General features: G+C 40.7%; 1 protein-coding gene across 1 annotated transcript in view; it reads left to right on the top strand.

Annotated features, from left to right (window-relative positions):
- The window catches only part of LOC145984287 (RNA/RNP complex-1-interacting phosphatase homolog), a 280,792-nt gene that overhangs the window by 118,043 nt on the left and 137,292 nt on the right, over positions 1-25,457 (top strand). The window contains exon 3 of the mRNA XM_083117930.1: positions 10,620-10,651. Within this exon, the coding sequence (XP_082974056.1) occupies positions 10,620-10,651 (32 nt within the window). The remainder of the gene's footprint in view (positions 1-10,619; positions 10,652-25,457) is intronic.

The raw sequence follows: 25,457 nt of genomic DNA on the forward strand, positions 1-25,457 counted from the left end.
GCCGTATGTGGTGGATTTTGTAGGAACACATCAAACTTACCTACTGTCTGTGCTGCTATATTTAGGAACCAAACAGAATTACCTGCTTACTGTATGTGGTGGATTTTGTAGGAACACATCAAACTTACCTACTGTCTGTGTGCTGCAATATGTAGGAACAAAACAGAATTACCTGCTTACTGTCTGTGGTGGATTTTGTAGGAACCTATGAAACTTACCTACTGTCTGTGGTGCAATATGTAGGAATCTAACAGACTTACCTGGTGTTGGTGGTGGATTTTGTAGGAACCTATCAAACTTACCTACTGTCTGTCGTGCAATATGTCGGAATCTAAAAGACTTACCTGGTGTTTGTTGTGGATTTGTAGGAACCTATCAAACTTACCAACTGTCTGTGGTGCAATATGTAGGAACGTAACGTACTTACTTGCTGCCTGTGGTGAATTTTATAGGAAACTAAAAAACTCACCTACTGTCTGTGGTGCAATAGGACCGAAACAGACTTACCTGCTGTTTGTGGTGAATTTGATAGGAAACTAAAAAACTCACCTACTGTCTGTGGTGCAATAGGAACGAAACAGACTTACCTGCTGTTTGTGGTGTATTTTGTAGGAAACTAAAACACTTACCTACTGTCTGTGGTGCAATATGTAGAAATCTAACAGACTTACCTGCTGTCTGTGGTGCATTTTGTAGGAACCTATCAAACTTACCTGCTGTCTGTGGTGCATTTTGTAGGAACATATCAAACTTACCTGCTGTCTGTGGTGCAATATGTAGGAACCAAACAGAGTTACCTTCTGTCTGCGGTGGATTTTGTAGGAACCTATCAAACTTACCTCCTGTCTGTGGTGCAATATGTAGGACCGAAACAGACTTACCTGCTGTATGTGGTGAATTTTGTAGGAACCTATAAAACGTACCTACTGTCTGTTGTTGATTTTGTATTAATCTGGCAGACTTACCTGGTGTTTGTGGTGGATTTTGTAGGAACCTATCAAAGTTATCTACTGTCTGTGGTGCAATATGTAGGAACCTATCAAACTTACCTGCTGTCTGTGCTGCAATATGTAGGAACCAAACAGACATACCTGCTTTTTTGGTGCAATATGTAGTAACGAAACAAACCTTACCTGCTGTATGTGGTGAATTTTGTAGGAACCTATCAAACTTACCTGCTGTATGTGGTGAATTTTGTAGGAACCTATCAAACTTACCTACTGTATGTTCTGCAATATGTAGTAACCAAACAACTTACCTGCTGTCTGTGGTGGATTTTGTATGAACCTATCAAACTTACCTACTGTCTGTGGTGCAATATGTAGAAATCTGACATACTTACCTGGTGTTTGTGGTGGATTTTGTAGTACAACCTTGGTGACAATGAAGTTCGACCAGAAAGGAATACGTGATTAAATGCACAGAGGCATAGGCGGTGGAATGGGTGACCCGCAGAAGTGACGCATGTGTGTAAGAGGAGGCGTGTGAGCAGGCAAGAATCGTGATCCCAGCATGTTGCACCCAAGTTCACGTAAAGAACGAAAACGGGGAACAATACGCGTGACATTGAACTTCGACCAGGCACCAGACCCATACGGAAAAATTCCAGATAGTGGCGCATTCGACGGAAGCATGACGTCACGGACACGATAAGGGAGTCCGCCGTATATAAGCGCGTGCTGTGCACCGAGGAACCGCAGTGCATCATCACCATGGCCAGGGGCAAACCTATTGACAACACCGTGAGGAGAAGAGTGGTGGAGTTGCAACGGGAAGTAGGGCGCCAACTGAACTTACCCAAGTCAACCGTCCACTGCATCATCAAACACCACCAAAATACGGGTACTATAGAGCCAGGTAAGGCCCCCGGTCGAAAACTCCTGCTGAGCGTGCGTGACCTACGGATATTTAGGCGCTATATCCAGACCAACAATCATGTTTCTGTGGCCGAATTACGACTGTGGACTCGAGGACGCTTTCACATTGAAGTGTCAACCAGAACCATTCGCCGTTACCTACAGCGATGCGAAACGTAAACCCTTCCTTTCCATGTTGAAGAAAGGCAATCGACTACGGTGGGCACGAATGTACCGGGGATGGACATTTCGGCAGTGGAACAGGGTTTTGTGGACGGATGAATCCATTTTCAATGTTGTGTACGGGAAAATACGAAAAACAGTCATTTGTCGGAAGGAGGAACAGAATGAAGCAAAATGTTATGCACGTCGGGTACAGAAACCTGCGTCAGTGATGATATGGGGATGCATGACGGCATCTGGGGTTGGCCCACTACACGTCTGTGAGGGCATTGTGAATGCACACGCCTATACACGCATACTGGAGCGGCATCTTCCCACAGTGCGAAGGCACCTGTTCCACAGGCGGTGTCTCATCTTTCAACACGACAATGTCAGGCCTCATACAGCGCGGCTGACAAGAGAATGGTTGACTCGCCATCACGTGTGAACTCTGCCATGGCCACCATCGAGTCCCGACCTCTCGCCCATTGAGAATGTGTGGCGTGTTCTTAAGCGACCTGTGCAACAGAGGGGACCCACGACAGTGGCTGCTCTTATCGCCTGCCTGCAGGAGGAATGGCACCGCATCGATGTGGAATACCTTGAACGACTCGTCCGCAGCATGCCCCGACGCATTGCCACAGTTATTCGCCCACGGGGCGGCGTCAGACCATGGTAAACAGGATCCCCTCTAACAGTGGTCGAACTTCAATGTCACGTGTAGATGGACGAAAATGTTTTATTTTGTGTGGACACCATACATTGCTGCGTTGCAGCGGAAATTTATGTTTTCCTTTGTTCCATGTAGCCTGCTGAATAAAATATGTTCAGCTTATACATGTATCCTCCTTCTTTCACAACGCACTCCTATATTTGTGACTGGTCGAACTTCATTGTCACTAAGGTTGTATGTAGGAACGAAAGAGACATACTTGCTGTCTATGGTGTATTTTTTAGGAAACTAAAAAACTTACCTACTGTCTGTGATGCAATATGTAGGAACGAAACAGACTTACCTGCTGTTTGTGATGTATTTTGTAGGAAACTAAAACACTCACCTACTGTCTGTGTTGCAATATGTAGGAATCTAACAGACTTACCTGGTGTTTGTGGTGTATTTTGTAGGAACCTATCAAACTCACCTACTGTCTGTGGTGAAGTATGTAGGAACGAAACAGACTTAACCTGCTGTCTGTGATGGATTTTGTAGGATTCTAAAAAAAACTTACCTACTGTTTGTGGTGGTTTTTTTAGGAACGAAACAGACTTACTTGCTGTCTGTGGTGGATTTTGTAGGATACTAAAAAACTTACCTACTGTTTGTGATGTATTTTGTAGGAAACTAAAAACTTAACCTACTGTCTGTGGTGGAATATGTAGTAATCAAACAGACTTACCTGCTGTCTGTGGTGGATTTTGTAGGATACTAAAAAACTTACCTGCTGTTTGTGATGTATTTTGTAGGAAACTAAAAACTTAACGTAATGTTTGTGGTGGAATATGTAGTAATCAAACAGACTTACCTGCTGTCTGTGGTGGATTTTGTAGGAACCTATCAAAATTACCTACTATCTGTGGTGGATTTTTTAGGAACGAAACAGACTTGCTTGCTGTCTGTGGTGGATTTTGTAGGAAACTAAAAAACTTAGCTACTGTTTGATGTAGTTTGTAGGAAACTAAAAAAGCTACTGTCTGTGGTGGAATATGTAGTAACCAAACAGACTTACCTGCTGTCTGTGGTAGATTTTGTAGGAACCTATCAAAATTACCTACTATCTGTGGTGGATTTTTTAGGAACGAAACAGACTTACTTGCTGTCTGTGGTGGATTTTGTAGGAAACTAAAAAACTTACCTACTGTTTGATGTATTTTGTAGGAAACTAAAAACTAACCTACTGTCTTTGGTGCAGTATGTAGGAGCGAAACGGATTTACCAGCTGTCTGTGGTGGATTTTTCAGGAACCTATCAAACGTATTTACGTATCAAGCACCACGTGATTCAGCATTGTTTTCCTTAGGTTGGAAATCATTAGGTGTACTTTTCGCTGTTTTGAAATACAATTTTTCATCTCGCTGTGAGCCATTGTCAAACCGAGTAGTGTTTTGTACCTCCCATTAGAACCCTTTGCAAGAAGAGGTTATGAAGGTGGGGAAAAAGGTCTGCATCACTTTGATGTCTTGCGATGATGTGGAACCACCCACACTTCAACACTACATCCGTTGATGCAATATTAACTTTTCGATCCTATTTTAACTTGCCTAAGGAATGAGAAGAAAACACGAACAAAGGAACTAACTCAAAGTTGAATTCAACAGTACGAATGAAGTGGTGCTATGAAGCTTCTTGAAATATCCAGCAGAAGAAAAGAAACTTCTAACTCAACATGAAAATTAGCAGTCGACCTTCTGGAATTAGCGTGGATAGGCAGGAAACCTTGAAGTGCAGGGAATGTGCTTTTTTATTTTCCTTTACGGTTTCAATCTCCCCCTCTCACATCCATTTCTTTTTAATTAGAAAATACGTTTCCCTATTTTTCGATACCAATGTTTTTCATTAGGTTAATCGCAACGATGATAAGATAAATTAATGAAACGCAAGGAAAGCTCGATACTACCCGACAGTGTAAGATTTTGGGATATTGCCAGTATAACCAAAAGGTTTCGAGTTCGATTCTCGGTGGAGCACATATCGTACGGCGGTGTAAACACCCTTGAGGATATTCAATTGTCAACCTCACTTCCACATAGTTCACCATTGATTGCATTTTGCAGACTGGCGCCTGGATGTGCAGCCAAGATGATAGATCGTCTGTAGGAGTCGTGTCGTGTCCATATGTCTTTGTGCCTTCATCCATCCATTTTTATATATTTTTAAGGTTTTAAAGAATTTTTATGTCACACAGGCATTTGCGTTGTTTGATCACGAAAAATTCAATGACGAATGTGTTTGATACGTACTCTCTGTCGATTTCCCTTCCTCCAAGTCCATGGTGATTTTTCAAAGCTATAAACAAAGCAATATGTCTGGTGCCACTGTTACCTGTACAATCCAAAGTGGTCTGATCTGTGTGTGGTCTTGGTCACTTTCACGTCACTTCAGTGCTTTGTGGCATTCACGACTTGCAAACTAACATTTCAGCATTGAAGTTTGTATTTTCAGCATACAAGATGATCCTGACAGACAAAATTGCGGAGTTTGACTGTTGATAACATGAAAAAGAAATTGTTGCCTAACTATACGGCGAAGAGGATTTTAATAGCAAATTTCCAATGCTAAGTTCTGCCATCGCCGTAGGGTTAGGCAACACACACAACGTTATGCAAGATAGTGCGTATTTCAGGATATAGGTGTCCCATTTTCATTACAGGTGAGTATACCTAATCAACATTTTTCAGGAATTGTGAACTATTTTAGGATATTTTAGAACCTATTTTAGGGTTTTTCGAACCTATTTTAGGATTTTTTAGAGCCTATTTTAGGAACTTAACACTATCGACCGATAATTTTCTAGGAACATTGTGACAATTTTGGTTCGCTGAGCAATCGTGTCTTTCTCCATAGTTAAATTTCCATGATTTTACCTGTAATAAATAATTTTAAAGAATACTCGTATTTATCATGAGAAATCTGGAATTTTTAAAATCCATCAGCTGATTTTGCGCCACCTTTTATTTTTACCACCCTGAAGGCCGTATGAATGTAAAGCAAAAGTCAACATTTCTGATTCATAAATTGACCATCTCTAGAGATGAAGAGACGCCCAGCTTTGGGATTAGTTTCACGAGTGAGGCAACGCTGGGAAGATTGCATCCGTGCGAAACAAGTCCTACTCCTCGTGTTTCCCAAATAAGGGCATCCTCGTCGGGGGACTCCTTGTACCTCCGGCTGGGGGGACTCCCGTGTTCCGCGCGTCCAAGGCAACGTCCCGTGTCACAGCCACCAGCCGGCGCCGGAAAGGCTCAACTGGGTCAGCTGCTCCCTCTGACCTCGAGGAAGCGCGGGCAAGGATATTAATGAATTTGCGAATGGGTGGCGACAGACTGAATTCTTCTAGCCTTGCGGTGTGCCCTTCCGAGAGAGGTGGATTGGAAAATCATCACTTGTACGTTTCAATAATGCGAAGTATGCTTTCGCTTCCTTAAATATAAACACATATTACACGATCCTTAATGAACCTTACTTCCACGTAGTACACCCTGGACTCCATTGTTGCAGACTAACGAGGCTCTGACGACTGGACTCACAGCTAGTATAAACCTCCGTGGGTGCTGTCCTTTTGTCTTTGTCCCTTCATCCGTCTCTTCTTATCACCAGTCATATCATTATCATCTTCTCGATTAGCTAAAATGGTCCAGTAAAGTTACGGAATGTTTTTGGCCACCTGGAGAATTGATTGCAACAGAAATGAAACCATCTACCTCTGTAGTACAAAAAATGTGACGAATCCGATTTTGAAGTCTACCACTTTTTGACCTGTTGGTTCGACGTTATCTTTTAAAAAAAAATCACCTTTAAGATTTAAAAATATATCGAGAACGGTACATTGTACACAAAAAACAAAGATAACCAAAATGAAAGTGCAGAAATTTTGCAAAATTATCGTTTTGTTTGATAGAACTACCAGATATCTTAATTGAATTACAAAGCTTCAATTATTTAACTTAGAATTAACGAAAAAGTTGGTTTGTGACACAAATAGCAAATATGTAACAAACTATGTAATTTACGTCCTACAGCGACTGGATCAAATTCGTAGCTCATGATTTCCTCTAGATAATGTTTTCTGTTTTCTGCTTGCAGAGTCATTTGTTGCGAAGATATGTATAGTTTAAAACAGTCGCCTGCGTTTCCCTATATTTGACGTGTTCCTTTTCTTGCGATATTGGTGAGAATGTAATATGTCTTTTCTGCAATGTTTCGTTAACTTGAGTTTGTTAGATGTTGTTTTTTGTTGTTTTAAAATGTTTACACAATATATTTAACTAATATGATTCAGTAAAATACGGTGCTAACATGATCAGGTGACAAACCAACCCAAAACCTGTCACTTCGCTTAACATGTAGTCCATTGCAGAATTTTTCCTAGATACCTGGTCATAACATGTTTAATTTCCTGTACGTGAACCTGCCGCATAGGCGTTGCGTTCCTGATGTAACTAAAAGGGCAGCATATCCGTAAATGATTGCAGATGTAACTTCACTTCCCAATACTCTCGGCTGTATCGAGCATCCTAATGTATTGCAACCACAGAGCAGCAGTATCCTGTTATCTTTCAGAGTTGGAGCAAATGTAATTAAAGATTTTTCCAGATTTTTCAGCGCCTCGGAGCGTGATCATATACGAATTGATCAGTACAACAATTATTGAACATGTCTCAGAAATGTATTAATTTGAAAAGCTCGTTGCTTCTTCAAGTAGCGTGAAGAGCGCTGAATGTACTGTGAAATGCCCCGAAATAGCCCTGGCTATGGCTTTTCCGGTTTGATTTGAAGGCTCTAATAATAAGACAAATAAAGTTTAGATGCGGGCATCAAAAATCGCCTCTGCTTATAAAGTTACTTATCCACCTCCGTGTGTAAGGCACATTTCTCGGTGCCTTGTCTGACACGATCGGTGTCCGCTTACAAATGCCGCCGTGTTTGCTTACTCATCATCCTGCGCCTCCCACCCCACCAATCCCTGCGCTCTTATTGACCACTCTGAACGAATCCTCTTTGTAACGGAGACTGACGCAATAACCAGTGGGCAACAGTGGAGGGCCGCGACCACGTGGAGACCGGCAAACCCTCAGTCGAAAATAGAACCTCACTCAGCACTTGAGGAACAAGCTTTGCATTTCCATTCTCAAAACAAATGCATTCATCCTTTGGCGCTCCTGCAAATTGATTCATCGGGGAATAACACAGGCAGATATTTGGCGTTCCGTCTCGAGAGCCATTAAGCCTATGTACAAACGTGACGCTCCTATGTTTCATTGGTGTTATTACAGTCTTGCGGCTGTTCGACGTGGCCTAAGTATACCATAGTGACAGGATGAGGAATGGACGGAGAACAGAAAGCGTCAAAAAGCATCGGAAGACCACCCGGGAGATGTGGTGATCACGCAGGGACCTTTTTCCCAACACGATCTCACCCCCACCCTCTCCTTAACCTCAAATTAATAAAGGGCATGGCGTAATCCGTGATAGGAGAAGCTCGTGAATTGTCCCTTTTAACAAGCAAGTCAATTTGTCAAGCAGTTTTCTAAGATTGGATGTTTCTTCCTCATCCACAGCCGACCTCCGTGGCGGAGTGGCTAGAACAGCGCGCACCGACGCAAACGGTCAAAACTTTCAAGTCTAAAAGCAAGTCGATCATTATCTTCCATATTAGTGCCACTGTAATTTCAGGCTTCCCCCCCAGTTACTTTTAACTCTTGTTATGCTATGTAGGAGGTAGGAGCGTGATTGGCTCTTACAGGGATGTGCTTTCCACATGTCACAGCATGTAATATTCTTATCACATGACATTATCACACCTCCTTCTCTCTTTTTATTAACATTACAAAACAAATGGTAGTAAACAATAAGTGACCAATGAAAATATTGGAATTAAATATCCTGTCCAGCCCACTCATTTCTCTGAAATCGGTCTACACTATTTCAAGCGTGCATTGTTGTAAGGTTAACGCCATTGCGTGTGTGTAACCGTATGTATAACATGTGTCGAGTCGAGTTTTGATGGAGAAGAGAGCTATATAAAATGGATATTATTGATTGATTGATTGAATTGGTGTTTTAAGACCACTTTATGCACAGGAAGGCTAATCGGGACTGGACCTACGGTTTAAAGTGGGAGGCCCTGGATATTATTGGAAGAAAGTAAAACCAAGGTAAAGGAATTAAGACTTGCCACACACAGGAGACATACTAATAGACAATTTTACACAGGTGAAACAAATGGCACTGTATGCCAGAGACCCGGTTTAGAAGAGTCCTGAGATTTCTAAGTAGGAAAAGGAATGTAGCTTACACTAAGCATGGGTGGCTATAGACGGAAAGTATGCTTGCAATGCATAATGCAAGCAATCTCTAATAAGCAGGACTATGAATCTTGTAATCCCGTGATTTCAGGACGGCAGAATGGAAGCGAAATCCCGGATTATTTTCTCTGTCCTATCTACCAGCAGATAGCAAACTACTTTCGTACCGTCGGCACTGATGATCTATTTAAATAATTGAATTTGTACCACCCTGAATTAAAATGTAAATGATGACAGATTGTAAATAGAACACATTACAAATTGAGAGTGGCGATATGCATGATAAATGTTCCGAAGTTATTCTCCATACTGAGAAACAGTTGATCCACCTTTCCCGTATGCATAGCACTCGATTAATTGCGCTCGTACCATAAACGAAAGATAAAAGAGAAGCAATGCATTTCTCGTGTGGACAGGCCCTGGGAACGTTTTGTTAATAGACTCTGAGTGTATTAGAGGCTTCGTGTGTGGGGGCATGCTCTGACGGACTGCGTTGCCCCCGGGGGATGCGCCGCATCGTGATTAATGACGCTTAACTGCGGAGAGAGTGACGGCCGAGGCGGAGGCCTGATTGAGTGAGATGTAAGCCGGCCCCTCCCCGTATCCCGGTCGACATCACGACTTTGTGCACTGCCCTCTCTATAGCGCCTCGTGTCATCATGTGAAATTAACGTCTCGCTGTCGATCAGTCGATTGAAATATAATTCAGGTAAGCCTTGTTTGGTGGGGCAAAACACTTCTTAACCCTAGCTTACCCGTGCCGTACAAGAAACTTACTTATCTTAGAAAATTGGGCGCTCATATGCCCACATATTTTTTTTAACACTAAAATTCAAGAAACCGTTTGATTTTAGAATCAGTGTTTCCTTTGTTGTTTATATACGTGCAGTTGTATAATAATTATAATTACGAAAATTGCCATCTCCAATAAGAATGAGAAACAATTACTGCACGAGTGTAACAGAGATATTTTATCATTCACTAAAATTTAAGCGTCTGTTTATTGAGTAAAACGTCAAAGTTCCCCGTGTTTATAGCACAGTGCCATGAAGGCACATTTAGGGGATTCTCGATCTCGGCTATTTTGAAGGTGATGTGATCAGCACCACGCTCCGTCCGCCTTTACCCACCCCCCTTCCCCAGGTACCCATTGATTTAAGGCTTGGTGAGCCCCAGAACCGCTTTATGCGGGTACAAAGTCGGAATAATTCCGACCTTAGATCATCCACTCCGGGAATCGAACCCGGGTCTCCCGTGTGGCAGTCAGACGTCCTACCGCCTATACCACCGCGCCTCTCTGGTTAATTAGTATAATTGCTATTCTTTTTGTTTTTATGACCTACAATTACAAAAAATACCATCAATTAGACATTGTTATAGGCATAACTGTCATGTCGGAACACACATCCTATGCGTCATGATATTATGAACAAAAGGAATACAGAAATATTGGGAAATCCTAGGGGAAAATGTTATGTATTTTCATTTTTTTCATTTTACTGGGATACACTGTGTATATGCTCCTGTGTGAAAGTATTCCGTTTGAAATTAACTTACTTTTTTTCTCTTTTTTTTCAGTCATTGTGTCGAGGCATGCCAGAAAAGCGTTGGTGAGTATTACATGAACGTTACACCAATTTAGTGAGTAAGTTCTTCTCTGTTCCAAGATTACTAACCAAATTTCTGATGACCTAATGTTCGCTTCTTCCACTGAGTTACCAGAGTATTCAAATGCCGCAACAAATGTGGTAATGGGAACAACCGTTCTTAACCATAAACATTGTTGTTATTAATCATATAAGTTATCCAAAACTCCATTACGTAAGTTTTTGTAGTTGTGAAACAGCTGACTCTGTAACGTAAGTTTTTTGTTACCAAGAAACCCTCGCACCGTATCAAGAATCTTTGTAACAACTTGTTCTCTAAAACAATTATTTGTACTTGGCCGCTGGAGGCACGCTGCACAGTGGTTCGGATCTCACTTTAAACGGAAGGTCCCGTCCCGATTAGCCTTTCTGTGCATAAAGTGGACTTGAAACAACAACAATTCAATCAATCAATCAATTCTTTATGCTCCAGAGACAATTCGCTCTTTAACATGAACTTTTAAGCAAGATACAACTCCTTCAGTAGCATGACCCTTTGCAACGAAATTCCGTTGCAGAGATAGCACGCTTCGTAACATGAATCAAGAAACAACCCAGTCTCTTTAAGAGTCCCGGGTTCGATACCCGGTGGAGGCACATTGCACAGTGGTTCGGATCTCATTTTAAACCGTAGATCCAATCCCGATTAGCCTACGTGCGCATAAAGTGGACATAAAACGAAACTTCAAATTGCAATGTTACCAAAAGTCTTTATAATACAAAAACAACAAGCGTCGTGTCATGTATTACAACAAGCGCCGTGTCATGAAAATACATAGGGCCTATTTTGGAGGTGATGTGATCAGTACAACGCTCCCGTCTGCCTTTATCCCGGGTACCCATTTTACTGAGTGATCCCAGGAACCGTTTTAGACGGAAAAATTCCCAACCTCACATCACCCATGCCGGGAATCGAACCCAGGTCTCCCGCGTGGTAGACTTCCTTCCGACTGGACCACCGCGGCTCCATTTAAGAGGTAAAGGCTCAAATTTTCTGATAATTTCTTTTTGTTAAATTTTAGTTCAAAATGTGAATTTGGGAAAACATGTTTGTTCCTTGAAGGACCTTTGTGGTTGCGGCATCCAATCTGACACGAAATTCTTGAACCTTACGTTTTTTGACTCAAGAGGAAACGATGAGAACCCACGTTCCACCCGGTCCTTTGCCAGTGTACTGACCGCTGCAACCTTCAAGGACGTCGCAGCACATGGCTCCAAAGGTATTTTGCACAAGCCTGCCAGCGGAGGTCAAGGTCAGGGCGTCACCTTACAAGCTGACCTCGGCCATATCCGTCAACTATGACATACCTGCTGGACAACGTAGTAACCACCAACGTAGATTCCGTTGTTTTATTGGTCGGATGATGGCAAACTTCGCCAAAAAAAACGGCGTATCTAGTTACTAGGTAGTTTCTCGAATCTCCAGTGTGACATCGCACTTCTCCAAGGAGAATATTTGTTCGCACCTTTTTCTGCGCATTTTCTTGTAGGCTCAAATTCGGAGCGAGACTTTTGCCGAATGCAAACGGACGGAAGTGATTCCTAATCTCTGTGGCGGAGTGGTTAGCACTGCGAGCTAGAATGACAGGATCGCGGGGTACCTCTGGTAAGCCTGGGGGGGGGGGTAAAGGTCGCCGGAGCGTGGTGCTGATCACATCACCTCGAAAATGTTCCATGCACGGGAAACTTTAATTAACTTTATGTAAAACTCATTTGCTAAAGAAACTTGCACAGATGTAAAAATACCTATTGCATTCTTGATTGAATTACAATGTTTTCTGTAGATTTTAAGTAATAGCGACGATTAAGCTAGGGGACGCTCGCAAAGAACACCCATGTTCAGGCCGGTATTCGAACCTAAGAACCCTGGAGTCGTACCGCGCTGTGCTAACCACTTTTCCATGGCGGTCGACCTATTGTATTCTTGTAATTGCAACTGCGTTCATTTTATTTTATATTAGTGTGCATTGTAGGTGCTGGTAGATGTCCGTTGTATCCATAAGACTTTGTACTGTAGTACGTAATTGAGCTCCTTCGTAACCGAATGTTACCATTCCCGGGTGCGATCCACGCAAGGAGTTCCAAGGACGCAATGGTGGCAGAGTCAGGTGTAAAATGAAAACAGCGGCGATGGGACACGATGCGCTGACCAGTGAAACCTGGGCCCAAGGAGGTTTTCTACAAAACTTATTTTTTATTTCATTAGTATTGCATTTAAACCTTATTTCTTTTTTTCAGTGCTGGAAATAATTTCAAGTTTTACGTTCTCGACGCTAATTGGAAAGCAATTCCTAGAGCGCCTTGAGTGCAGGCAGCCCATCCTTCTCTTTAGTATTGCGGGTTGCATAACTTTGCGTTGAATTATGTGCATGAGCAAAATCCCATGGTTTTGTCGCGAATGCTCTTGCAAACTAATATGTCGTTATGACTGCTTACCAGCAAATACACTGTATTTAGAAGCAAAATCTAGTGATCTTTTTTTTTCATAAGAAAAAAATCTGGACGAAAGTGTTGTTTCTTCAACGCCAGGGTTCCTGAGATCGAATCCTCACCCGGGCATGGGTGTTCTTTGCGAGTGTCCCTTCATCAATTTCATCATTTCATCCTCACCGTCACAATTAACCAAAAGTGGCAAAAAAAGCGACACCAAATCTGGATCACCGAGATGGATTTTAGAGAGCGACCTTGTCTGGTTTACAAAGATTCGTGTTATAGAGCAGGCTGTTTCTGAATTACAAAGATTCGTGTACAGATCGAGCTGTTTTTTTCTGAATTACAAAGATTTCGTGTTACAGATCAAGCCGTTTCTGAATTACAAAAATTTGTTACAGATCAAGAATTTACTGAATTACAAAGATTCGTGTTACAGATCAAGCTGTTCCTGAATTACAAAGAATCGTGTTACAGATCGAGCTGTTCCTGAATTACAGAAAGATTCGTGTTTGTTTCTGGGTTGTACAGGGAGGTCACAAAGTGCCCTAATTCCAGAAGAATATCCTCTCAAGTTACCTATAGTTTGTCTTATAAAAAGTAAACAACATGAGCTTACAATGAAGACAAGACGACTTTATTCCATCGTGTATTATAAATACACCTTTGTTTTATGCAAGAATGTAAGAGAAAGAGAAGGATAGAGCCTTGGCGTGTAGAGAATGGAGAATCCGGTTGTTTTCGTGATTACCGAGAAAAAGTACCCGTAACAAATCTACTTGGAATGCGGCAATATCCCCACGCCTTGAGTGGGCAGGAGAACTGGCCAGACGTCGTTATCCACTGAGGTAAAGGACACTCGATTGACAGTGGAATGCAGAAATGGTTTCAGAGCCAGCGGCCTAGGTTCGAATCCTTAATCTAAGGCAGTGGTTCTCAACCTTCGTGAGCCCGCCGCCCGGCAATTTTTTTCTAATCTTTATATGTTAATTAATATCCTTGAAATTTCATATTAATAAATAAATTATGGCATAATCATAGAGAGTATTACTTTGATTATGTCTAGGCTTATTGACAAAATACGTATAAAATTTTGTTTAAATTAGTTGACAACGACTGGGTCTAATTGAATCTCTTAGTTCCCTCTGGCGAATAGCATTAAATTAATGTGATAAGTGCTGATTTTCATTGGGATGTTCCAGTTCTGACACGGAAAAATTCAAATTAATCAAAATATTTTCACCTCATTAAATTTGTTAATGAAAATAGCTTCGCAAACTAAATTGACCGTTGTGCCCGCCCGTCAACCTTCATTTTTTTTAGGCGGGAAGCTACGCGCCCCCTCCTTAGATAGCTTCATCGCTTTTCGCCACTGTCTGGATAGGATTTTCTGTTATCGCTGGTGAAATTCGAACGATCTTTATTGTGGTAATGTGGTTGTCAGCTCATGCTGCAAGTTGCTTCACTCTTCCCGCCCTTACTCGAGAACTGCCTTATGATTGTAATTAAAATTGGGGGCTGCACGAGTGACATTTGCCTCTCAGCGGCTTTGATTTCCCACCAGCACTGCCTAGAAAGGATTTCCGCTTATCTCTAGTGAACGCCAAACGAAAGGCCATGTTCCAGGTGGTTGCCAGCTTGGGCTGCAAGTCGCAAACTTTCGCATTAGGCTTTTCCCTCTCATAATTCGTTCATACAACCCTTTGCCATTAACGCAAACCAGTAAAAAAGAGGCATCGTAAAATTACCAATAAAAGGAAAGAAAAGAAGAAAAATAACCAATCATTGCCCACCATGTGATGCAAGTTCGTAAGTAACTTTCGAACACCGTGGCTCAACACATTCTTGGTTAGTTACCTGTGTAGCCCAAAATTGGAAAGTCGTTTCACAAGCGACATCATAGTGAGCATGTAGCCGGCTCGGTGGGTGAGGGTGTCCAGTTGTCGACTTGCGATCTCGTCTCCGGAGTTCCCTAGTTCGAGCCACGACCTGCTCATTCTTTGTGAGGGTCCCTTCGTCACTTTCATCTAATCATCCCCCATCCTGATCGTCGCGATTAGCCAAAAGTTGTAGAAATGCGGCATAAAGTATCAAAAATACAAATAAACTTATTGTTGAAGTACGTATAGGCATGGTTGATCTAGTTTTAAAAATAGCCTCTTCAAATGTTTCGTCTTGCCTTCCGCAATCGTTTGTAATAACTAGACCTCGGATTTTTAGTTTCTAAAAAGTGTGCTTTTAGGTTCATAAAATAGGCTCTAAAAACCGTAAAATAGGTTCTAAAAATTCTAAAGTAGGCCCGAAAAATCTTAAGATACGTCCTAAAAATCTTGTAAGGCTAGAAAAATCTTAAAGTAAGTTCAAAAAAATTTAAAGTAGTTCGAAACCTGAAAAATGTTGATTAGGTAAAGTCACCGGCAATGAAAATGCGACACCTATATCCTGAGATACGCACTATCTTGCATGACGTTATATGTGTTGCCTAATCCTTCGGCGATGGCAGAACTTAGCATTGGAAATTTCCTATTGAAATTCACTCTTCGCCGTATACAAAAAAAATATTATTTTTTTTGTTCTCCATAGTCAAACTCCGCAATTTTGTCTATGAGGATCATCTTATCTTATATGCTAAAAATAATATTTCAACAAAACGTAGTCAGTGGTGCAAACATCAGTGCTGAAATGTTAGTTTTCAAGGCGGAAGGTCTCAAAGCACCGAAGTGACGCGAAAGTGAGCAAGACTACACAGATCAGACCAATTTGGATTGTACAGGTAGCAGTGGCACCATACATTTTGCTTCGTTTAGAGCTTTGAAAATCACCATGGACTTAGAGAAGGAAAGTCGACAGAGAGTACGTTTCAAAGACTTCGTCATTGATTTTTTTCCAAACAAAGCAAATGCCTCTGTGTGACATAAAAATCCTGTAAAACCTAAAAAAGTGCTTGATTTAGGCGCATAAACCTAAAATAGGTTCTGACAAGCAAAATGTTTTTTTTAGACACTATAAATCTTCATCAGTTGTTGCGTTTTTTTGAACGAGACGCTGACATAGCTTATTATTTCTTATATACCTGTAAAGGAAAAAATAGGTTAAAAACCTAAAATCCGAGGTCTAGTAATAACTACTACAACGGTCGTGGGTTCTTGCCCTGACTAAAACCATGTTTTTGTCTTTCTAATTTTGTTTCCATCAATTCATCGCCATGGTTTCGACTAAGCTAAGAAGGTGTAAAAGCAGTGCAAGATAACTGAACTAGAGTATACAATACAAACTGCTGTCTGTCCGAAGAGTCTGTGGCGCAACGCCTCCCATGACGGTAGAGAAGGGGAGAAAGCAAGTGTGCGGAGCAAAGCAGTACGAAGTGCTGCAATTCTTTGTCGCCTTTATCTCCTCCTCCCAACCCAGCGTCAACCCCAGGTACCATCTTTGATGAGAGGCTGCATCATCTCTAGGGTTTCTTACACAAAGATTTTATCCTCTTAATTTTTCATCTACTCCCTCATGTTGTTAAACTTTAAGGAACATGGCTTCACCAAGCCTACCCTTAATGAGATGTTGATAAACGCTGACGTTCAGCCTAATAGACTGTTGAGCCGCTGTTACACAATAAAACTGTAGATACCTGTAGTCAACTTTCATCCAAACACGTCGCGACAAACATAGATGAATACACCTCTTGAATTATTTCCCAAATAAATATGTCGGTGGTTGAAAAAGCATAAATTTATAGGTTGTTCTTTGAATTATGAGGTAACGCACACTATTGCGTCTTGCTTTAGCAGTTGACTGTCGTGCATTCCAATGAGGGTCTTGAGAAAGTGCGATTGTCACGGCCTTGCAACTTTCACCAAATCGCCGAGTGATGGTCAGTTTCGTATGTTTGTTGACAATCGTTGCAGCTATAGTGTTCAGTGCTAAGCATTATTGTGATAATCGGATGAATTATGAAGCGGTATGTTTCTTTGTTGTAAATATAGAAAAAAAGATGCGTGTTCGGTTTGCGAATTAAGAAATCCCAGTCCTGTCCTGTCCGCGTATGTTCCCCGAGAGGTAACCAGTAGCGGACATTTACATATGTCCGAAAGCGAACCTGTTTGCTGCCTCCTCGTTGCGAAAAAAAAAAGCTGGGGGGGAGTAAGTGAGAAGGGGGTGATTATCTCCTGATTTATTTCAGCTCCTCCCCCGCAGCCTCAAGGTCGTGCAGTACCGGGTCGGGGTCACTTTGTCTTAGTTCCGGGTCATCAACTAGGTGGGGTCCCTCTACGAGCATGACCCCGGCGCCACCATTGCGTCACGTAGCGACAAGCGAGTGTGTGAAAAATAACATGAGCAATGTTCATTGCATGCCAACTGCGTCTCTCTCTCTCTTTCACGGGGCACTTTGCAAGAGCCATCCTTCCGTTTGTGTCCAAACTTCTGAGTCCCATCTGTACTCCTTTTGTATATTTTTTTATTGCTTTACGTCGCTGATTTTCCTCTTTAGATTAAGTCGCCGATGAGTAGATAGAGGGGATAAAGGAACGCCCATGCCTAGGACAGGACTCAAACCCGGAGTTCGAGACTCGACCACTCAATGCGCTTGTCAATCGAGTCGATTCTTTTCACGTCTCTACCACGTGTTCGGATCTTGGTCAATCCATAGTCGTGTCGACCTCCGTGGCGGAGTGGTTAACACAGGTTTCCGAGGTGGAATCCAGGTCTGGGCGTGGGTATTCTCTGTAAGTGTCCTACCAACAATTTCTTGGTAGCATCACTCGTCCTCTTCCCTTCAGGATTAACCAAAAGTGGCAGGAAAGCGGGGTAAAACAAGCCAAATCAATAAATCAATCTCAAGTCCATAGTCGTAAGGATGTCAAGTTATAACCAACCTTAAAGACAAGCGGGATACAAGGGTTCGAATCCCGGAGTGTGTGATTTCAGCTGGAGTTCAACCAGCCTCCAATAAATGTATACCTGGGGCAACCTTGGGGGTAAAGGCGGCCGGAGCGTTATGCTGATAGCATCACCTCCACGTCCATAACCCCACATTCCTTCACAGTATGTTGCAATGTGCAAGAGGTAGCTTTACCTTTCAACCGTAATAATGCACTTTGCCCATTATCCGAACCTCTGACTTTGTAGCTCGATACTCAAACAGAAGGTTCGCAATCCATTATTTTTAGATTTTTGTGGTCCTGATGATTATATGAAATATGCGAAAGCACAAACAAAATGAGACGCCTGTGACATATAGCTACGTGACTCAGAGAACCTTCAGGGTGGGTTTATACTGGCACGAAACGGCCCACTCGCCTTGTAATCAACGGATCTCGACATTGAATCTCTGTAAGGGAACATTGATTTCCTCATATTGTCGAAATGATAAGCGAGTGAGTAATTTTGAATAAAGACGCTATTTAGAGCGCCCCCATACAACCGAGTATTTAGAGCTCTTGTCTTTGGTGCAGGCGAAACCGGATTCGATTGTAGATGGGAATCCCAAAAGTATCAGTTTTGACTCAGCATCGTGAGGACTATTGGTGAGCTTCTTGAAAAGTAGGAGGAGTTGGCTCGATTCGCTGAACACGTGTCGCTCAATGAGAAGTTACTTGGCAGGCTGTAGCCCCTCAAAGGGCTGGTGGATAGAGAATGGGGTGCCGAATACTGTTCGATCTTTCGTTAATGGAGTTCAATTTAATAGTATGATTTGAAGGAGTATAGTCAAAAATATCATATGGACGATCTGCTCGGTTTGAGTATTTATTTACGAGCTGTTTCTAGATTACAAAGAATAATGTTAGAGAGCGAGTTGTTTCTGAATTACAAAGAATCGTATGTTACAGAACAACTTGTTTGTGTATTACAAAACGTTATATATTCTGGGACAGTATTACGTTCAAGAATGCAAAAAGGTGCAATTGTTAGACATTGTGGTTAAAATTCTTTGCAAAATCTTAAGTAAACCCCATCGTTTTTTTTTCTTACGATAGAATCATATGAAATTTTTTACTAGTCCCATCAATAAGATATGATGGCTTATATTTGTTTTCGTGTTACATATTCATCGAAAGTACCGAGCGTCTCCTCACTATAAAGTAGCGAAATTTAAGGAGGCTTTAGATTCATGAAACAGCTGTTCCCATCCACCTTTCCAAGAACCTAGATGAAAGGGTCGCCGACGTATGTGCTCGCCTCCTACATTCCACTATCGCAAGGATGGAGTGGTGAAAAGTGTTCGTTGCATATAAAATGGATCCCCATCCGTTTTTCCATGCGCGCCGTCCTTGGCCGAGGACAGATGAACGTCTGGTCCGTGCTCCCGGCGCCCTCCACGAATCAAGAAAAATGAGATGGCCGCGGATCCAACTGCACTCGGTAATTATGTGGAAAGGTATCAAATTTATGAGCAACCTCGACTTTCTGTTTTAATTGCCGGTTTTCTTCCCTCACTTCGTAAACATGGTGCTAACCCTTCTGCCAGAGGGAGGGGAAGAAGTTCTCCCGTTCCGATGAATTAAGAGTTCAAGTGTTCTTCGGCGCTTAATGAGAGTTTCTGTTAACAATGGGCAGGTGATCAGATAAGGGCTCATGAACATGGCGTATGTAGTTTAAAAGTGAGGGTAGTATCTGACACCCAACACCTTGTATAGTTCATTTTAACGCATTCTTTGCCATGTCTAATTATTACAGCCCAGGGTTTAGCAAAACTACCCTTTTTTGTATGAATAAATTGATAGCTTTTTAACGGGAAAACATTTTTTGTATTCCTACTGGTCTTAAGAAGTATTCCCATTTTACTTATTTGAATTTCAGTGTCTGTTTTAAATTTTAATGTCTCAGACCAATGGCGACATGGCACGCTGTACAGTCACGGACACTCCTGAGTTGTAATAATACGATTGACTTCCAACGGAATCATTACAACCCAGAAGTGTCCGTGTCTGTACGAGCGTGCGTTTTATTGATCGATTTTCCAATGCAAGGGATGTCGCTTGCCGTTTCGGTGAGGGACCATCCCAAAATTTATTAATTTGGTTCATATTAATTACGTCACATTTTTGACACTTTTGGCTAATCTCGAAGATGAGGATAAGTGATAATATGATGAATTAATGAATCATAAAGAGCACCAATGTCCAAGCTGTGATTCAAATCCAGGACCTTGGCGTCGTCGACCTTGGCATATTTACAATGGCCGATATAAGGCATAGACCTTTATTTACATTTAACCATTTTTACATTGTGGGAAAAGTAGATATCTTATAAGGTATGCCCAAATGAAAACGAGACTACCGTTATATCTAAAGAATATTATATTACAGAATATTAGTATTACATAATATGTAATGTAACATGATACCTACACATAATTGCCATTGATATTGATGCACTGATCCCAGTGCGTAGGAAGGGAGTGGGTGACTTCAGTGTAGAAATTCCTGGGTTGGTAACAGATCCAGTTTTCCACGATGGTCTGCACTTCCTCCTCACAGGTGAACCGTTGACCTTTCAGGGATTGTTTTAAGGGACTGAAGATATGGGAGTCATATGGGGAAATATCGGAGCTGTACGGAGGATGTGTGAAGACTTCCCATTGAAATGTTCTTAGCAGGTCGAGGTTCTTCCTCGCCACACGTGGCTTAGCGTTGTCCTGGAGCAGCACTATCCCCTTCGAGAGCTTATCTCTGTGCCTGTTTTTGATGCCATGGCTCTCCGTAAACGTCCTTCATCTTGCGATAAATTTCTGAAGCATACTCGCCTTCTCTGTGAAGAAATTGGATTACAGCTCTCTTCACTGATCTGGAGGAATCCATAATGCACCCGTCCGCGCAAAACAACTCTTGCCAACTGAGGAAACAGCAGGCGAAGCCGTTCGCTACACCTGCAAACTGGGACAAACACCGCGCCATCTATTGGCAAGCATATTTACCTTCTTCGATTAGATATAACGCCGCTACAGCAAAGGTCTCCTTTTCATTTGGGCATACCTTATACAAGTACTAATTCTAAAATGTAGAAATGAAACCTAAATATTTGTAAATGTAATAGCCACATACACACAAACACACATAATATAAACACCCACATTTACACCACATAAAGTTTTAAAATAAAATAAATTTCGAGATAAAATAAACACAAGATTACACACACACACATATATGTAATAGGGATGGTCGACAATTTTACTACCCGATTCCGTTATTAGACGAGACCTGGATATTTCAAGATCGGGATATGACAATCTCAAATATGTTTATTCAAACAACATAAGAAGAAACCTGTGATATTTCACATCGTAGCCTGGGATGAAAAGCTTCATTTTTTATTTTTGAATGCTCGTAATTTACACCCCCTCCTTCTTTTTTACGAAAAGTAGCCGAGAAAAATTTCCGAGTTCATTGGCTAGGCCGTTCCCCTCTCTAGTAGCAGATGCAGTGAACGAATTTCCGCAGAATTTAGATTTGTGGCTATGAATGACCAAGAGACATTTGTCTCGCGAGCGAGTGGTAGTGTTGTCCAAAGCATTCTCTAATAAAAATATTAAATTTTCATGCTTTAATTGTCAATGCTGATGAAAGATGCATGTACGCATCTTAAAATCATACTTCTCCATGCGTTCTCGTACACTCCTCCGAGTAAGAGTCGCACTTCTTCATACAGCATGCAGTCCGGGTAACGTAATAGAGCAATTGCAGAAAAAAATACTTTGGTGATGATCAATATTATACAGCGTGTCTGAATGAAACGCCTTAATGGCAATTTCACATGCATTTGATGTACCCAAATGAATTATACATCACTGAATATACATAGTCATAAAGTTTCTGTGAGCAAAGTAGTAATTAGTACATTTAGTACATTTCTAAGGGTGCCCCACGAGTCTCACGGAGGATGTCAAGCCGATGCTCGATTTCCCGCCAGGTTGCCTGTAGCATGTGTGGTGTGACTCCCAATGGCAACTTTAATCCTTTCACGAAGCTGTTCCATAATTGTCATTTTGGTTGAATACACCATGTCCTTGACATACCCCCACAGGATTGGTTGCTAACTTGAGATTTAAAAGCAAATTATTACTTCACATTATTTCACCACCTGGAAAAAATAAAAAAAAAGCACGGCACCTTCCTTTCTTGTAACTATTTTAAATTTTCACAGTTAAGCTACCATCTACCACCTGGCATACCAAACAAAATGGTATCATATGTTTATGATAAAAGTTTCAAATTAGTGCATTCCAAACCAGACAGCCTGTATATCAGTGAAGAGCAATGTGCTATAGATTGTTTTAAAAAGGAAAAAAATCTTTAAATTGTGAATATACAATGCATGTGTTTTTAGTCTGTAAAATTTGTCTCTAAAAATACCGTATCAAGCACTTTTCTTCTATTTTTTTTTCCAAAACCCCGATTCATAAGGTTGCGAATTGTGTCACTCCTTCAAAGGACCTTCAACTTTATTTTTAAACAGTTCTGGCAGAATACGAGGGTTGCTGGAAAAGTTTCAATATGAAATAAGACATGTGAAATTCTGGTAATGGCTTTATTATTTTTATGATCGATACACTTTTGCATACGCTCAAACCAATTTTGAAAGCCTTTTTTCCACTCTGAATCTGATAACTCAGAAACCACAGTTCGGAAAGCGTCAACAGCTGCTTCAGGCGACACAAATAGCTCACGACGAATATTATTTTTCATATGTGTTAACAAAAAGAAGTCATTAGGTGATAAATCAGGTGAGTACAGACAATGAGTTATTAATTCGACATTTTTACTGGACAAGAAAGAAATCAACAGTTTGGTGTGCTGAGTGGCAACTGTCGGTTGTCGTGGTGTGAATAATTCGACGATTTGGGTGTGTTTTACGCAATTCATTGATGACCTCTGTTTCGGTGAAACTACATTTGAAATCATAAAAAATCATTGCCCGAAAGTGTTCACGAGAAATTTCCATTTCTCACACGAGACTACTACTTCAAACTGCTGTGAAAAATAAACGAATAGGCTTAAACAAACAATAAAAGATAATTTAAACATAAAAAGGTATATTCTTAAGATTTTTATAATATTGTTACACTAGCGCCACTGTTGGTGGTAGTTTGCAGAAACGTTTCCATCAACCCTCGTATATTTGAAGAAATTTTGCTATGAAAGAAGAAGGCTACTACTTGTAAATTTCGTTAGTTATACGTATTTTTCTCATTATATGCTTCACAAATCATACACAAGGAAATCGATCTATCTTCGTTATATATGAAGGGCTCGGTTGTAAAACATGGTAAGTAACATTTTGGTCATTTTGGAGTTACAATGTGCTTCGTGTATCCATCTTAAATGGAGTCGAATCGTACTCGAAGTGTTTCGTTTCGTCAACAGATGACAGAGCTAGCTAGACGTGTTGAAAATTATGGTATCTACCAGTTTTCATGTAAAGTATGGTAAGTAGCAAAGATGGCGGCGAAACGGCTGTTTCTGAATTGCAACGTGTGTCAGAAAGGTCGCGAGTATTGAGGCAACAGCAAAGATGAGAACGAGTTAGAAAGTGTATATGATTCCCATGATGACCCGAAATATTTGATTGATTTAGTTTATTTTACTTCGCGTTTTGTGCCTCTTGGCTAATTTGCGAAGATGGGGATGAGTGATGAAATGATGAAATTGATGAATGAACAACCAAGCCCGGGCGGGATTCGAACCTAGGACCCTTGGCGTCGCAGCATGGCCACGTACATTCTATTTCATGTAAATCTACTGTAGATACCATTGTTTACATGCAGCAGTGCATATAATGGCAGTTTCGAATTAAATTTTACTCTCGTGCCTGGATGTGAACTGCGATCTAGTAGAGAAGCACATACTTTTCTTCTACTAGATATAAATAACTATAGTCACATAGAAATTTGTTTGATTTTTAATTGGGTATGCGCATTTAAGGCTGCTTTAAGATAGTATGCCTTACAAGCAACGTCAAAAAAAGTATCACACTTAAGGAATATGTAATTTGATCTGAATCATATCAATTATTTGGAACAGTTTAGTTTTTTATAAAATATTTCTTTCATAAATCTGTATAAGTTAAAACTATTAAAAACTTTAGCCCTGTGTACATTTGAATTCATTCTTTACAAACATGTCAAATTAAAGGAAAATACAACAAAGTTACAAGGTCATAATTGTGTCTTCATTGAATTGCTTTATTTTACGTCGCGTCATGTGTCTCTTTTGGCTTATTTGCGAAGTTGGAGATCAGTAATGATATGATGAAATTGATGAATAAGCACTCAAAAACATCCATGCCCAGGCCAGGATACGAACCAGGGTCCCCTGGCGTCGTAGCGCGATTTCCTAACCACTCCGCCACGGGAGGCGGTAATTGTTATTTTGAAGATAGAAATTTAAACTAGGGATGGCCATTTCCAAATCAATGTTTTTCGATATTCGAAAATCGTTTTTCTCTTTTTTGAAGGAAAAAAATAGTTTTTCGTTTTTCAAAATAAAAATTCGATTTTCGAGAAAAAAATCGTTTTTCGAAAGAAAAAAATTGTTTTCCCAAAAAAATCGTTTTTCGTTTTTCGAAAAAGAAAATGTTTTTTTCGAAAAAAGACAGTTTTTTTAAAAAAAAATCGTTGTCGCTTGTTTTTTGAAAAACAAATTCGAACTTCCACTTTTCATTTTCGAAAAAAATATTTTTAGATTTTCAATTTGTCGAAAAGAAGAGGCCATCCCTATTTTATGTATAAATTGCTTATTTAATCACAAACATCTAATATTGCCATTGTACGCAATTTGGATAGTATACGTAACACAGCTTTGTATCAAGAGAGGCTTGTGAATCGCATTCTGCTTGGCATGCTGAGGTGATAAATAGAGCCTCTGTGTGTGTGAAGTAGATATGTAAGTAGATATGTGAAGCTGAAAAACCGCTCATATATAAACATTTTTTTACGAACGATGAAATCTACTTTTCTAATGGTGTTCATTTCAGTCATAGACATAGGAAAGCAAAAACTTGTTACAAAATTATTATTATTAAAGACTTTCATTTTTGTGTTACAAATTGTTAAGGTTTCTATAAAAAGTCTAATGTCAAAATATTATTATTGAACTGACATCAAATTAGCTTGAATAAAGCGGTATCGAATCAATCATTTTGATAATATCGTTGCATGTAAAGCATGGTAACTACAACAATTCCTTGAACAACCCTCAAACAAATCTCATATAGCACCACCGAAAAAAATAATTCGGATGAAGCATCATGTTTGTATGATAGTAAACATGGCAAGTGAATCATATTTGCTGATATCAAATTTATTTTAATTTGTAAATCAGATGTTTTTGTGACATCAACTTTT

Source organism: Lepisma saccharinum, chromosome 1 (genome assembly GCF_977018435.1).
Source record: "Lepisma saccharinum chromosome 1, izLepSacc3.1, whole genome shotgun sequence".
NCBI lineage: Eukaryota > Metazoa > Arthropoda > Insecta > Zygentoma > Lepismatidae > Lepisma > Lepisma saccharinum.